Source organism: Eublepharis macularius, chromosome 11, assembly GCF_028583425.1.
Source record: "Eublepharis macularius isolate TG4126 chromosome 11, MPM_Emac_v1.0, whole genome shotgun sequence".
In the NCBI taxonomy this organism is placed as follows: Eukaryota; Metazoa; Chordata; class Lepidosauria; order Squamata; family Eublepharidae; genus Eublepharis; species Eublepharis macularius.
Window position 1 is genome coordinate 23,835,450 of NC_072800.1, and position 17,805 is coordinate 23,853,254.

Sequence of the window (17,805 nt, forward strand, 5' to 3'; positions counted from 1 at the left end):
ACTCCCCCCTTGTTCCAGCTGACCCAAAGTGACGGCATTGTGTGGTCCTGAGTTCCACCAGTGTTCCACCACCTCTTTTCCCAGAAAAAAAGCCCTGGCCTAACCTATCTCACAGGGTTGTTGTGCAGATAAAATGGGAGTCTTTCCTAGGACTATTATCTTTCTTAGTACTACTACTTTTCTAGCACTAAAAATGGGCTAGAAAAATAGACAGTGAAACAGTTAAAGGTGGAAAAGTCCATAGTTGAGAACAACAGTTTGGATTCTGATGAAACCACTGTTTTCTTAGTTTCAGGCCCCATCAGCAATGTGGGGTTCATAAAAATGTCCTACTTGCAGCAGGCTACGGTATGAAATGCAAAGCATTAATATCATAAGGTGAGCAAAGCAAATATTAACAGTCAAACAAGAGTGCAAACAGGAAAAAAATGTTTGTTTATCATGCAGAAATAAAAGCCGATGGGAGATATTTTGTACCGATTTCTGATAAGGCAATACGTTGTTTTTAAGGTTTAAATAGGTTATTTTAAACATTATAAGGTCTGAGCTGTATTGAGGCCTGCTTACATTTTTTAAACAACCATTGGTGAACAAAGGAAATAAAGGTGGGAATAAAACTTAAAGCCAATGCAATATTTTGTAAAAGCACAACGATTTGTGTTCTGTAAATCATATTGTGTGATTTGCCTTCTTAGGGGAAAGAGAGACTGTGTTGAACTCCATTAAGAAGAAATATGCGAACAGCGCATGAAAGAATGCATAGACTCAGCCTCCAGTGTCTCAATATTTAAGGGAAATTATCTAAATATTGAAAACATGTTCTTATTTTTAATGGAATGGAGCTTCACTGCAGCTAGTGGAAAACATTTCCCTACCCCACTAATTATTAAAGATCATAACAATACTTGAAATTTATGAGTGTTGAAGTAATTTGGTCATTTTACAATGCACGTGAGACACATATGGATGTTGTACAATGGCCCACGAAGGACCGTAGAAGCACCTGGTGGAGCTTGTCACAAGGAAGAAGAGGGAAGTACTTGATGAAACTTTGGAAAACAGTGTCTGAAATCTATTGTACCACCCAAAGCATCTAAGATGATCTGTGATGGCTGATGGAGAACAGCGTCACATGAAAAGCATCACCCAATAAATTGGCGGGCCAGAGGATTTTTTAAAATGCTCAAGGATAGCTATCCTGTAAAGTACCATATGTTGATGGTTTTAAAACCAACACAATAAAAAATGTTAACAGCGTTTCAAGAAGTCAGTGATTAGCGCTGCTGACAGCGACGCCAGAGCAAATGTTTAGGATCAAGGTGCTGGTCTATTACAAATGTTTACATCTGAAAGAATTGGATTCCAAGGAATAAACATTTCTATTGAACTCGTCATCTTCAGTGGGAGTATATCTCAGCTAGAAAATCTGTCAAACAAATTCAACTTCCTTGGTTTTATTAAGATTTAGAACACAGTGAAGCAAAACAACTCTTCTTTACTAATCTACATCACTGGAAATGTTGATAGTTCAATGCAAATGGTAAAGTTTTATGTATTGGGAGAGACAGCCTGAGACATTTTAGGGCCTGGGATAGAAAATCAAATGTCACTCCACACACATCTTCCATGCTGGTAAAAGTACAATAATAACCAATTGAAAATTACCTATTCGTTAACAGTAAAGAGTCCGGTAGCACCTTTAAGACTAACCAACTTTATCGTAGCATAAGCTTTCGAGAACCACAGCTCTCTTCATCAGATGCATCTGACGAAGCTTATGCTACAATATTGAAGCTTATGCTACAATAAAGTTGAGTCGTTCTACAAAAACATTTCAAAAACAAAATCCAATGGGAAGCTGGATTGGAATTCGTATGTAAATTTGACTCAGTCAGACTTGGATTGAATAAAGACTCTGGATGGTTATCTCATTACCAGAAGTAACTGCCTTCAGACATTCCATTCAGATGCAGCAACGGAGGGAAGAGATCTCACCCAGCTTGGATTGTGCACTCCACCTCGTTCATGACTTCCAACTGATTTATATTTACATGCCCCCCCTGCACCCCCTCCCTCCTCCCCTCACCACCTATATATCTCTGGCCAGTTTCGTCATACCCTCCATGCATCCGACGAAGGGAGCTGTGGTTCTTGAAAGCTTATGGTACAATAAAGTTGGTTAGTCTTAAAGGTGCTACTGGACTTTTTACTATTTTGCTACTACAGACTAACACAGCTAACTCCTCAGGATTGATTCATTAATGGTACTACAAAATCTATTTCTGGTCCATGTCTCATATCAGGGCTAGGCATGCCCTTTACAAGAAAAAAATTGCCTAATTGCAACATACAAGAAGATAATTGTAATGAAAACTGTACAGATTTTGTATTTGTATGGATGTTGTGCAGTTAATTTGATGTTTGCTGATCTTTGATCATAGTAAATGAAACACAACTGTATAAAGATTGAGAATGGATTGCTGTTTCAAATAAAGCACTTCCTGTACTTGGTTAGAACAGCCTAAGCTGAGCCCATGTAATTCCCCCAAAAGAGGAAGATGAGTTGTATGAGTGCTTGGTACGATCGCCACATGAGAAACAAATGGATTATGAATGGCATCCAGCTTGGACACTGGACAAACAGATTGGAAGAGAAAACATAATCTATTTGCAATCTGCTCCTTTAGAATCAAAGTCCTCAAAAACTGTGACAGGGAAATGATTAAAAAGACAAATAGGTAATGTAAATTATATATATTGTCGAAGGCTTTCATGGCCGGAGAATGTTAGTTGTTGTAGATTTTCTGGGCTGTATGGCCATGGTCTTGGCATTGTAGTTCCTGACGTTTCGCCAGCAGCTGTGACTGGCATCATCAGAGGTGAGCACCGAAAGACAGAGATCTCTCAGTGTCAATGTGTGGAGAAGATGTAGGAAATTTATATCTACTCAGGAAGGTGGGTTTGGGCTGAGTCATCCTGTAAGAGTTTTCCAGGGTATGGAATGCTAATGGGGAAAAGCTTCACTGTATCCTGAGGAGGTTCTTTTGCATATGGATTGGTGGTTGACAGGCTAATCTTATCTGCAGGGCTATTGTAAGATGTGGAGTATTTTGTCTGTCTGTTGTATTTCAGGACTGGAAACCATGCCCTATTCATTCTTAAACTCTCTTCTTTCCTGTTGAAAGTGTGCTTATGCTTATGAATTTCAATGGCTTCCCTGTGCAATCTGACAAAGTAGTTGGATGTGTTGTCCAGTATTTTAGTGTCCTGGAATAAGATACTGTGTCCTTTTTTATTTAGGCTATGTTCAGCCACTGCCGATTTTTCAGGTTGGCCAAATCTACAGTGATCAGTGATTCCTTTGATATATGGCAAAAACACTTTTCCTGTGGGAGACTGTTTTTCCTTAGTTGTTTGATCGTGGGAGCAGGGGGAGGATGCCGTGGGCCCACAGGGAAGGTAAGTGGGGGGCTGGGGGTGGGGGCTGGGGTTTAGGTAGTTTAAAGGGCCCTGCCACTTGCAAGGCAGAAAGGGCCCTTTAAATTGTCAAATGCCCCTTTCCCTGCCACTGCTAAGCGGCTGGAAAGGGGCATTTAAACCCCACGAACCACAAACTGGTTCATAAGCTTGCCCCAGTTCATGCCAGTTCACAGTTCCTGGTTCGTGAAAATCCACGAACCTCATGGTACGTTTTTTTTGTGGTTCGTGCCCATCTCTAGTCTTGTCTTCTTATGATGTTACCAAAGTATGATAGCCTCAGTTTCATCATTTTAGAATCCAGTCTTGACTTGGTCTAGAACCCACTTATATGTCTTTTTGGTGGTCCATGGTATCCATAAAACTCCTATCCAACACCATATTTCAAATGAATCCATTTCCTTCCTGTTAGCTTTTCTCATTGTCCAAGTGTTTCCTAAACTGATTTTTCCCCATTGGGCAGAAAACGGTTTGGGGGAAGAAACATCTGTAGCAAAACCCCTGCAAGTACATGCATGCCCAAATTATTCCTAATCCTGACAGGCCTTTCCTATTAATAAAAGTGCAGAATCCTAAAGAAATACAACTCTGTTAATCGTGCATTTTCTTAAGAAACAAACGTGCCATGCCTCAACTTAAAATACCAGATGTTAAAAAATATTTTTCTTCCTGTTTTTCAACCAAAAATGTTCCAGAAGCAGCTACAAACATCTATTAAATATACAACGGATAAAAATTCACAATTAGCATCCACTAAAAATCATAAAACACCAAGGAGAAAACTGGAAAACATACAGAACAGTTTAGTCTTCATTTCTCTCTTGGATGTAGGATCACTAATCAACGTCAGTCAACTTATTACATCTTTATTAAAGTTCCTTTCCCCACCATCCTCCTTCCCCCCAGTATTGAGAGCATTGCCAAATGAGTTGACATGCATCATTTCTGCTCAGTTCCTGAAAAGGTACAGAATTCCTTAAAATTGAAATCAGCTCTGTGAATGTAAAAGACATAACCAGTCAGGGCTGATGACTAAAAAAGACGAATGAAGTAATGGTTATGCTGGTGAGGCTGTTTGTCTCCAATGTACCATAAATAGTGAAGCAAAATTAAAAATTTCTCAAGCAACTTCAGTTATGCACTAAGAGAGAGAGGGAGGGAAGGAGGGAGGGATTGAGGGAGAGTGAGAGAGAGAGAGAATGTGTGATGAGAAGCAGACAGGACCAGAAGTTCAAGCAGAGGTGCACACAGTATATAGAAAGCAATACATACGACACCTCCCCCCACCTCTGTTGTTGTTGTTCCTATTGTGTGAGATCTCCTAGCTGGAGGAAACTGTGTCATGGAGTGCAGATTTCCTTAATTTCCTGCAAAATCCCTCAATGGAAGACAACATTTTCCAAGTTACATTCTTCGCTGTATGTATATCTCATCCTCCTGGATCTTCCCCCTATTCTTTACCATCACCATTTTGTCCTCCACGCTGCATTTGCTAAAAAGCTGATAAAAATCCATCATTAATAAATAATGTTTTTATTGTTTATACATCAGGTTTTGTTTATTGAAAGATTTCTCCCCGTCCCCGTTTTTCAATCTACTTTTTTGGTCCAAGGACTAAATGTTACTGCTAACAATACCGATGAGCAACTATCATTTTAAGTGTAGTATTAATTAATGTTAGTAGAAATCTCAAGAAGAGCCCTCATGTAATCACTCTTGCAGATATGCAGACAGGAACTGGATTGTGAGGGCCTTCAGATAACGAACCCCCACCCCATCCCACCGTTACTGAGGAACAGACTGTTGTTAATCTTATCAATGAAATAAAAGAAAAAGAAAGAATCTGTACAAGTCTAGTGACATACAACCCCAGAAGTATATGGGTTGATTTCATTTTTGCAAGGCCAAGGACCTTGAATTGACCTTGAAGGAAATGACAGCTCACATTGAGGCAATCAGGTCCCCCTGAGGAACTGTGAGACTCCTGCCTAAGGGCTTGTGTTACGACTTCGGGATATCACTAAGTCCAACTAACAGGTTGACCAGAGCTTGTGAGGTGATTAGAAAATGTTCCAGCATGCTTACATTTTCAAAATAATACCCATTCATTAGACTGGACATTCAAGCTACTTTCCTGAGATAATAAGAAAAGACAGGGCCATCTCCTGTCACAATTAGCATAACCCCCAGAGTTGTTGCTGGTAATATAATCTTATATTTGCCACAGCTGTCATGGGCCCCAACCATTCTGTACATATGTACCTCACCCTCTTCACCAAACCACTCTCACTCTTCAGTGCTGTCTCTCTGTTCCTGCCAGTCCTTCCTGCTACAGTTTACAGAACCCCCAACAAATTCATCCCCTTCAACCTCTTTACCCCATCCCCACTCCTGAATAGACATGGGCATGAACAGAAAACAAACAAACATGGTGTTCGTTATTCGTTGCCATCCACGAACAATGAACACTGATGAACATGATCCTGTCACGAACATGTTCGTTGTTTGTGGGGGTCAGCAGGCTCTCCTCCAGCCATCATGATCCCTACCGCACCACTCCCAGAAATCCTACCTGAAGAGGCAGCAGGAAATGTACCAATAATAAATAATAGCTTGGCCCCAGAGCCTGGCATCAGCCCTGGAACCTTAAGGGGTCAATCCCTATCCCACCACACACAAAGCAAATTCAAGCTCCAATGCACTCACCCTGTCTCTCTAACAGCAGCTGTCTCTCCCTGAAAGCCAGAGCTGGAAGCCCCCCTCCCCTCTGGTCTTTTTGTAACAGATTTGGAGCTCCAGTTCACACTTGGAAGGAAGACCTGCCTATCAAGCTAAATTGGGCTTAGATTGGGGTTTCCAGGGCAACAGCAGGAGTTCAGACAGAGTTTAGACAATCCCTGCCTGAGTTGCCATGGGAATTGATTGCAGGTGCCAGACTGTCTGGCTTGATGAACGGCAACGAACAGCAATGAACGAGGCTTGCAACAACCACCTGCTCATTTAGAATAGGGCCTCATGAACAGCTTGTTCGTGAACAGCAGATTGGGCTGTTCGTGGCTTTTTTTTAGTTCGTATTGCTGTTCGTGCCCATCTCTACTCCTGAACCTCAGCTTAGCAGAGTGCCTCCCTAGCCCTCTTGACTGATCTTATTTCCTCTGTCCCCAACCTCACCCCACGCTGCTTCTAACTTCTACCCCAGCCTTTAAGACTCCTCTTCCTCTCATCCTACATTGCGATGTTGCATGCACATTGGTTGGGTTTAGGAAATTTCCCACGCAACTGCAAAGTAGTCATTTGGACTAGTCCTAAATGGATAAATTAAGCACGTTCTGGAGAGGTGGCATACAAATTAATGTTCACTGCCTTGTGGACCATGAAATGAGAGAAAAGGGAGCATAGAAATGTTATACATAGTATAAATAAGTTATCTCAATAACAATAATAAAATAATACACAATACACAAATAATAGTTTTGCTGTTCACACCATCAATGCATTTACTGAGTACAATTAAAATACCTTTTACATGTTGTTGGAAGTCAGTTTTAAAAAACCACACTATTGGATTTGAATTGCCTTATCTACATTTCCCTCAATCTCACTTCCAAACATCCCTGTGCATGCACAAAATCCTGTAACTTTTTCTGGAGGTGCACATGTGAAGGCTACATATTTGTATTCCTCCTTGTTTCTTGGGTAACATCTCACTCTTCCCGTTTTGTCAAGGCATTGAGAGTTAGGAAACATCTGCTGAGTAAAAACATTCCCTTTCCCTGCTCCCCAAGTACCCGCATTCTATGCTGAAGGCAGCACTGACAGAGAGTGAGCTCTTCCCCAGCTTTTGCAAAATTCTGCTACAGTCCGACTTCTACTGTCTGTTCAGTAGAAACCAGCACACAACACCATCCACCATGCAGGAATGAGCAACTCTGCTTCCTGTAGGTACAAGTTGCAGCTGGTCTCCAAATGTACAATTGTAACCAGACAGAGGGGACACACATGAAATACCAACCACTTTGGATGCAACCACTGCCAATAATTTTGTAGATATGATCTTCATCATGCAGCACCAGAATACGTCAATGGAAAGTCCACCTAACGGCACTGTACAGATTCAGAACATGGTCATGCAGCAACATTGTTTTCCTGACCCGGGAAAGAAAACACTTGTGCTTTTCTAGCACTACTATCTAATAAAGGGACTTGCAGATTGAAGTTGCAGCCAGGAGGTAAGACTGGGGCTGAGGGCAAGCATCACGAGGGGTGCCTGCTGAGAGGAGCGGGGAGAAGAGCATAGGAAGGGCCTGGCTCCTCTCCAGTAGCCTCTTGTGCCAATGCCGCCATTCCTTTGTTGGGCAGCAGAGGCAATGGATGGTCTCTCTCCTTCCCTCCCATTGTGCCACCTGAGATTGAGGGGGTTGCTCAAAAATTTACAGCGGTTTTGAAGCACTGGGCCAGATTTATTGGTGTGAGTTGTGCTGATGGGGCATCTCACCCCATTTTTCAGGGTCCCCTTAAAGGATCTGGGGGAAGCCAAAGGGTACACGCACCTGGGCTGGCCACTGCTGGCTTCAGTTGGGTGGCAGGGACTGCCTGGGCCACATCTGGGCAGGAGTACATTCTTCGCTATCCTGCAGTGCCCAGAAGGTGTGTTGGGGAAGCCTGCCACTGAGTGACAAGATGCCATTGGATGCAGTGGCTCCATTGTCCTATGCAGGGCTTTTTTTCTGGGAAAAGAGGTGGTGGAACTCAGTGGGTTGCCCTCAGAGAATATGGTCACATGGCTGGTGGCCCCGCCCCCTGAACTCCAGACAGAGGGGAGTTCAGATTGCCCTCCACGCCACTGAGAGGCATGGAGGGCAATCTCAACTCCCCTCTGTCTGGAGATCAAGGGGCGGGGCTACCAGCCATGTGACCATTTTCAAGAGGTTCCGGAACTCCATTCCACCGCGTTCCAGCTGAAAAAAAGCCCTGGTCCTATGCCTCACCAATGTTCCAATAACTGTAATCAAAGTTGTGGCCTGTTTTCATCCAAAGATGGTGTGTTGTATATTGCCAGACACCAGCAGCGCTATTAGCCTATACAGATGCAAAGCCCTTTTAGCCGTCTGCTTCGAAACAAGACCATTATAGATGCTCATCTAAATGGAAAACCAGCAGATATTAAAATAATTTATTTTAGCTTCACTGCACTGTCACAGAGTTTGAGTTTTAATAAGGTTTAAAATAACTAAGGTTTGAGTAGCACTGCAGCTTACCGATATGAAAACTGAGTTTGCCGCCCATTCTCCCTACATCCGTTGACAGCCATTAGAACATTCCTTTCATCCCCTTCCTTTTTGTGCAATTTAACCTCATCCCTTAAGGAGTATTTTCTTTCACAAAGATAGATTATGGGCTGTATGTAACACGAAAACTTTATGTATCTTTCCTGTTGCCATCTGCAAGGTATTTCTACCTGATACATAAAAGTACCAATTCTCAATTTCAAGTGTACCTCACCCATTTTAAAAATGGATACTATAAACATTCAAAATGATTTTTCTGCTCTTGAAATAAAAAACACTTTATTTTATGGAGCAGATAAGTGCTCCAAACATACAGGAGGTTTGCAAGTATTTCCCTTAGTTTTAGGGAAGAAAAATGAATGGCACGAATGTTCGTGTGATTTGTTGTTACTGAAGAGTGAGCACACAAACAGGCCTTCTGGACTCTCATACATGCTCAAGTTGTGCCTGCAAAAAAAATGTGTGTGTGTGTGTGTGTTATAAGACAGCTTCCATTTCCCCTCCCTTCTATGATGGAGATGGCTTTGGTGGCTTTAGCAGATGACCTCCATCTGAATGTAGACAAAGGCCATGCTTCTTTGTCATTCCTCCTGGATTTGTCTGCAACCTTTGATACAGTAGACCCAGGGCTTTTTTTCAGCAGGAACACGGTGGAACGGAGTTCCGGCACCTCTTGAAAATGGTCACATGGCCGGTGCCCCCGCCCCCTGATCTCAACAGAGGGGAGTTTAGATTGCCCTCCCCTCAACAGAGGGGAGTTTAGATTGCCACTGGCCATGTGACCATTTTCACCGAGGGCGATTTAAGCTTTAAAAAACTCCCCCCTTGTTCCAGCTGACCCAAAGTGACATCATTGTGTGGTCCTGAGTTCCACCACCTCTTTTCCCAGGAAAAAAAAGCCCTGAGTAGACCATAGTATACCATTTTGTTGAGGCTTTTGGAAGCAAAAGTGGGTATCAGGGGATGTGCCTTGGACTGGTTTAAATTATTCCTTATGGAACAGACTCAAAAGGCTTGCTTTTGGAGACCAGCTGTCTTTAGTGTGGGAGTTCCACAAGGTACAGTCTTATCCTCCATGTTATCCGATCTCTATGTAAAGCATTTAGGAGAAATTATTTGTAGTTGTGGAATCGGATGTCATATGCTGCTCTATATCTCACTATCCAAATCTCCATGTGATGCAGAAGAGGTTTTGAGTCACTATATGACTGCTGAGGTCAAATGGCTGAAAGTAAACCAAGTGAAATGGAACCTAGACAAGATGGAAGTGATACTGGTTGGGCAGGCAGAGATCCTGAAGGACAATGTTTCCCCCACTTTCAGTGGAGTTCAGTTTACCCTTGCTGACTTGATAAAGTGCCTAGGGGTTATACTAAAACCAGCATTGCTGCTAGAGAAGCAAGTGAATTGAAAAAAGACCTTCTCCTTATTCAGTCTAGCCATCAACTTTCTCATGGATGATCTGGCCACCTGGATCCTCACAACGGTAACATTGAGACTAGACTACTGTAATGCACTTTACATTGGTCTCCCCTCAAAGTCAACTCCAAGACTTCAGTTAGTGCCGAATGCTGCAGATGGTTATCATCAGGAGCTAGGCAGAGCATACATATTACTCCCATTCTACAATCACTCCAATTGGCTACCCATCAGTAACAGGGCTTAGTTCAAGGTATTAGCAAAGCCCTTCGTGGTCTTGGTCCCTCATATCTATGAGATCACCTCTCTCCCTATACTTCTCTATGTCAGTTTCACTCATCTGAACTGGGCCTTCTCTACATGCATCCTTGTAAATGGACAAAATCAACTATTGTCCACACATGTGCGTTCTCTGTTATGCCCCCCTCCTTATGGAATGGCCTGCCTGATGAGGTTAGGAGGACTCCTACTCTCCTGGCTTTCTGCTAACAATGCAAAACTGAATTATTCAGGAGGGCTTTTTTTTACGCATGTAGGAAGGCTGTACTGTGTTGAAATGGTTCAAAGAGATACTTTGGAAAAGAGATAGGGACTGCAGACTATACTACTGAGAACTGACTGTTGCTGTAACCTATTGCATCGTTTATGGGATGTTTCAGCCACAGTTCATATTGACTTACACGATGTAATCCACCTTGAGTCTCACCAGGAAAGATGGACTATAAATAATGTAAATAAAAGAAAAGAAAGAAAAATCTGTTCTACCAGCACTTCCCACAGAAAGGTTTTCCTGCCTTGCACTTGACCCAGTTTAAACTATTTGAATAGTTCGCCAAAGCCATACTTCACAGATAGGGTTGCCAGGTCCCTATACCCGACTGGTGCGGGGTGGGGTGGGGCTGGCACTTACTTTGTGTCTTCCATTTGTGTGTCTTGCATGGTGATATTTCTTCTGCATTGGGCCAATTTTCAAATTGGCCAAAATGAAGTGGGAGAGCTGTTCTGAGGCCGGCATGACGATGTCACTTCCAGAAATGATGTTGTCATGTCCAGTAGGAGCGTGTGTACTGCCTGTGTTCCCGGAGTGCCTGCCAATGGCGAGCGATCTCCAGGCAGCCCAAAACATCCCGCGGGTCACTGGCAGGTAAACAAAGGGGAGACTGCATGCCAATGGCAGGCTGCTGGGATTCCTATTCACAGATTATCTCAAAACGCACATCACCTCTCTTTTGAAAGTTACTTTTTAATGCCTTTTTAATCTGTTTAGCACCCTGAGGGCCCTAACTGAGTGTAGAATTGTAGGTTGAAATAATAAACAAACAAACAAACACCACCACCACCACTCACTGTCCTGCCTGCAAACCTCCCCTTTTACCTTGTCTTAACTATCTCCAACAGCCTCCTCCCATCACATTACTCACCTGATTCCGCCTAACCTTGCTTTATTCCTGCACTCTAAGCCTGAAATTAACAGAATATTATTGCTTTAGTTTCCCTGCAGGTTCCCATCCCACATGGCCTTCTGCCCATCCCAAAGCCAAGATCCCCCCATAATCTCCTTTCGGGGTCAAAATGTACCAGCTTTTCTACTGGCACAAGAATAAGGAATTTTCCAGGGTTGCCCAGGGTTTTTTTTCCTGCCAGAGCTCCTCTAGCTTTTCATGGGAGATCATTTGCTCAAGAAATGAGCTGTTTTAATAGATCCTAGCACGTGGTAAAAATGTATAGCTTATTTACCTGTCGCTATATCTGAGCTAATAGCTAAGGTCTTGCAAGCATATCATTTTTTTTTAAATTTAAAGATATGCTTCCTTACAACAAATTACAATAACAATGATGAAAACAGGAAAGACAAACATAGATATCAATAAGAAACCTTCTTCCCCCTCCTTCACCTCCCACCTCTTCCTAGAAAAAAATCAAACCATAGTAATTGGGATTTCTCAGAAGTATTTCCTGCTCTTTCAAGAAAGAGACAGTAGGGGACCACAATGCTATAAACCTCCGTTGATAAACTGCTGAATTAAATATGAAGGTTTGTTGAGATATTTTTCCCACAATAAAATGTTCCAACAACTTTTGTCCCCCTTCCTGTATAGTTGGAATCTTTGTATCTTTCCAACAAGTCACCAAAGTGAGTCTCGCCACTGCCAGCAATAACGGCACTAATTCCTTTTTATCCTTCTCTATGTGAGTCAACGGATGCCAAGCCTCTAAAAGGAAAATTTCCGGTCGAAAAGGTAAGTCCTGAGATAACTTTAATCTGATAAGCGATTTGTTTCCAGAACTGTTGAACTTTCAAACAGGACCACCAACAATGTAAAAAATCTGCTGTCTCCTCACATTTTTTCCAACACTTAGCTGATATGGCAGCACCCATCCTTTTTAACTTCCTAGGGGTATAGTACCAGTGCGTAATCATTTTATAACCTTGAAACTTTATGGAAACAATTTTTGATCTATTATTATCACTAGACCATATATGTTCCCAATCCTGATCTGTCCATCGGCCTTCAGGATCTATTTCCCATTACTTCCGATGTAAGACTCTTTTTTGTGTAACCACTGAGTATGAAGTTTAAAGTTTAGAAACGGCTCCTTTTGTATTTCCCTCAATTTCCTTCAGGACTGATTCAAACCCCGTTAGAAGACATTCTAAAGCCTATTTAATATGTTTAGATTGTAATAAACTTTGCACCTGTAACTATCTAAACCAATTTAACTTATGTCCAGTTCTTTTATCTATTTCGTGTTTTTTTTTTAGAAGCATACCTTTTGGCGCTATTGTGTGTAATGTGTCTAACCCTGCTGTCTTGCAAGCATATTTGGATGCTTAGCAAAGTTATTAAATTTTATTCTTAATCTTTGTAAGCAACCTAATCAGGAAGTATCTAGGATTTCAATCAACTATATCTAAACCAGCAGTCTTCTGCTGAATACACATTAAGGATCAAACTAGACAATACGTTTGACATGAGCTGAGTCAGGGTTCCTCCAGCCTAATTTGCAGTTATACATATTGTTGAGGAACGAATGTTCCCAAGCACATGGGAATCTGATTTGGTTTGGGAATGTGGCTTGGGTGGAGGAGCCACTAGAGGGCTGTTTGCTCCACTGTTTAGGCTCTACATGTTGCAACCGGTACACATGCAGCACCTGACTCATGTCAAATATATTGTCTAATCCGGCCCTAAGCATCCAGCTAGAACTGTATGTGATAAGATTAGCATGGTTTAAATTGAAAGTGACAAGGGATGCTCTAGCACCCTGCAAAGATACTATGGTAACACCATAGAGTTTTTGTGAAATACCAGAGTGTCTCTGGCAATATGCTGGCATCACTTCCAGGCACCTAGGGAGTGACATCAACACATTGCCAGCGACATTGTCACCACTGTCACTAGTGACATCATGATAGCAACAGCAAGGGCTCCCATGAAAGGCAAGTTTCCTGCTGGTTGCCAGGGGTGACCTGGTGACTGTAGATACAGTCCTACGACCAACTGCACTCAACATGATATGTTAGTTATAGGCATAGAAGAAGTACAAGCAGAGGCAGGAGAAACTAGAGAAGCATTTGATAAGTTTTGAGCAGTAGAAAAAATGCATTACATTTCCCCCTAGAGTTTGAATGGACTAAGCACACTATCTGTCAGTATTTACATTAATAAAATAGCTGATATGCTGTCACCTCTCCAATACTCCACTGCACGTGATACTGGGCAGCCGAGTGTAAGGGAGTGATGGTGAACATTATAAAGGATTCTTAATGGATGCGTCAGTGCTTCCCACAGCCTCACTTTGTACTGAGTAGCCAGCCTGCCTTTGATACATTTCATCTCTAATTAATTGACACAGAAGATCATAGGAAATTGCCTTCCTGCATCAGACTTTAACTTGTCCAACTTTCTGCTTTCAACAGTGAGAATTCATATATATTTGTAACTCATGCACATCACCATTGGTGATGACATGCATATCATTTGCACATTATACAGGAAGTAGAAGCAGAAGATTTTTATGTGTGTCCTCTTTGTAGAATCCTTGGAGACATGTTAAAGCCACAGATCCAAAATTTCTTGAAACAGCTCAGGACCAGCAGACATATGATCCTACCTGTTCTCCTAAAAGGAGTGTAGGTATTTAAGAGGACGATTTGCCTCTACTCTATCCAATTGTTATCTGATAAATATAATTATGCTTTAGTAGTAATCTGCTAAATCAAGGTAGCCAACGAGAAAGGAAGACTTCAGTTTGTATACAGAGAATTAATAGAAGCATATTTATGATGAATTTCATTTTCTTCCAAACACACACACAGCTCAGCAGCACATCCTTTAAAGCACAACATTTGATTTTTTTTAAAATAGTTTTTCTTATCAGAATTCCATTTCAGACCACTGTAGTTGAACCCAGGGCTCTATCTCAGGCTCCCTTTCTTTCCTCCTACTTACCTACTAGCAGGGCTCATTTCAAGGGGGAACACGCAAGAACGCAGTTCCGGAAGTTCCCCAGAGGTCACATGTCAGGTGGCCCCGCCCACCTGACTCTCGGCCATTTTAGGCCCATTTCAGCCTGGATTGGGGCTGAAACGACCCAGATCGGGCCTCTGATGGGTGGTGGATCACTCTCCTGCTCAGCAGCGGCCCGATCCTGACATTTTGGGCCTTTTCAGCCATTTTCAGCCCCCTTTTGCCATTTTGGACCCAATTTTGGCCCTGAATGGCCAGGATTGGGTCCAAAACAGCCAGGATAGGTGATGTCAGGGGGTGTGGCATATGCAAATCAGTTATGCTAATGACACACTTCTGGTGATGGCAAGGGGTGTGGCATATGCTAATGAGTTATGCTGATGAGTTCCTCCAGCTCTTTTTCTACAAAATGACCCCTGCCTACTAGGGTTTCGTATGATGAAGTTAGTTGAGCATTTAACTTGATTACACCAAAGCTAGTAGAAGAAGGGAAACTCTATCTGCATCTAAGCCATTGTTTCCTCATTCTGCCCCTCATTTCATGCCTCTTTTCTGTATCTCTTTAAGTCATCTTGAGATGAAGCAACAATGTAAAAACGGCATTTTCAGCCTACCAACCCCCACTGCTTTCTCCATGTAAATACCATCTCTCTGTTACCCAGTTATATTTTGCCATTTCCTTCAAACACATAAGGGCACCGTTTATGTAAGGCTTAAGGTAAGCCTAAAACAAACACAGATGTGCACACACACTGCTTTCCCCCCCAGTTAGACCAACTGACTCCAGGGTAAGCAATTAACTTCAAAAGGACTACTGTGGAATAAATGGTTCGAGGATTGCCATCATAGATGCTTTAACAGAAACATTTGTAAAAATAAAGAGCGACCATTTCATCAAACCTATGCTCAGATTTTCTTCCCAGATAAGGGTTCCCTTACTTTGTCAAAGGGAGTCATTCATAAAGGCCAGAAGTCAACCTGGAAGGACTCCCTCCTCTTCAGAAAGGGGAAGACTTGGCCTCCAAAGAAGAAGAGTATCCTGCACTGGTATGAAAAGGAGACTAGACAATAAATGTGATCTACCTGGGGACGCACTTGCAGCCCAATGGAATTAAGTCCAATAGACTTAAAACTCTGCCTAAGATTGGGCTGTGAATGATTCTTTGGAGACAAAAGGGACTGCAGAACATGGGCCTGCCTCTAGATGGCAGCCAGTCACTGGGAGGGTTCTAACATATGCATTGGCTTTCCAAATACAGTTCCAATTAGTGTGACCCCCACAGTTTGTGTCACAAAACCACTTTCCCATCATCACCTCTCATACCGCAGTATATGTATGCATGTTCTGCATCATGCAGGTATGCACACCCATAATAAATGCATAAGAGCGCTGATCCCCTGTTTTCAAGGGAAGGCAGGTCCAGACCCTTGTGTCATGTGCTCCCGCCATTCCGCTTCCATAAATGCCCCATCCCCTCATTGAATCAGGGCAATACTCTCTGAAGCTGACTTCATTACAACATAAAATCTTGAGGAAAAGAAATATATATGCCTACCTGGGACAGCTATCTTGCCTGCAGTTGCATGATCCATTTCCATGATAAGTTCATTGTGCAGAACCTTAAAAAATAACAAAAAATATAATAACATAAGCACCAGTGGCTTTTGGAAAGCATTAAACCTGTTGCAGAAATGGATTAAGTAAAGTCCGGGACCTCCGTGCTAGAAGAGCAGGATGCATTAGGGTTGTGCACGGGGGACAGGAAGTTAGAGAGTCATTCTGTATTTTATTGTTACTGCTGGTGGGTTTAACCATTTTGTCACTAATACCAGATTACACATGACATATCCATGAAAATGATGGAAAGATTCTTATACTGTTCATGCCACATTTTTCTCAGCAAACAATATGGGTTGAATAAACTGTGCCCTGGACTGCAGGGCTTTTTTCCGGGAAAAGAGGTGGTGGAACTCAGTGGTGGAACTCAGGACCTCACAATGACGTCACTTTGGTTCAGCTGGAACAAGGGGGGAGTGTTTTAAAGTTTAAATTGCCCTCGGCGAAAATGGTCACATGGCCGGTGGCCCCGCCCCCTGATCTCCAGACAGAGGGGAGTTTAGATTGCCCTCCACGCCACTTGGCAGCGCGGAGGGCAATCTAAACTCCCCTCTGTCTGGAGATCAGGGGGCGGGGCCACCAGCCATGTGACCATTTTCAAGAGGTTCCAGAACTCCATTCCACCGCGTTCCAGCTGAAAAAAAGCCCTGCTGGATTGTATTCTTATATACTTCTGGGGGGGAAATTAAGGGAGGTCTAAGCCTCATCCTATCAGTTTTGCAATGCTTTAACAATTTTATTATGCCTTTAATTAGGTGGGAGGTGATAGAAATATTTAATATAATACACAGATCTTGCTTTTTTAAAAAAAATCCCTCTTCTTTCCTGCAAGAAAACAACATTAGAGCAAATTATTACAGTCTACAAATCAATCATCCCGTTTAAGTGCAACCAGACAAAACAGTGTCCCCAAATGGCATATACTCATATTGTTAAGAAAGTAAGAAGATCCCTGCTGGATCAGACCAGTGGTCCATCTAGCCCAGCATCCTGTCTCACACAGCAGCCAATCGGTTGCTATGAAGGACCAAGAAAAGGGCATGGAGGTGGAGGCCTTCCCCTGAAGTTGCCTCTTTGCACTGGCATTTGGCATGTTGTGTTGTATTGCTAAACATCACTGGTATCAAAGTTCATAACCATACAAATGTTCTATCTCATTCCTTTTAAGGCAGTTTTTTAAAAAAAGGTAAAAAAGGTAGTCCCCTGTGCAAGCACCAAGTCATTACTGACCCATAGGGGGAACATTGCATCTTGACGTTTTCTTGGCAGACTTTTTACGGGGTGGTTTGCCATTGCCTTCCCCAGTCATCTACACTTTACCCCCAGGAAACTGGGTACTCATTTTCTCAACCACGGAAGGATGGAAGGCTGAGTCAACTTTGAGCTGGCTACCTGAATCCGGCTTCCGCCACGATCGAACTCAGGTCATGAGCAGAGCTTGGGCTGCAGTACTGCAGCTTACCACTCTGCACCAAAAATCACTTTATAAAAGGAAGAAAACTGACAGTGAAAAGTTACCATTTATAGTGCC

At 42.5% G+C, this 17,805-nt stretch overlaps 1 protein-coding gene across 1 annotated transcript in view; it reads right to left on the reverse strand.

The window, feature by feature from the left end:
* Nucleotides 1-17,805, reverse strand: part of SUGCT (succinyl-CoA:glutarate-CoA transferase) — a 427,037-nt gene that overhangs the window by 47,516 nt on the left and 361,716 nt on the right. Inside the window, exon 13 of the mRNA XM_054990749.1 lies at nt 16,213-16,276. Coding sequence (XP_054846724.1) covers nt 16,213-16,276 — 64 coding nt within the window. The remainder of the gene's footprint in view (nt 1-16,212; nt 16,277-17,805) is intronic.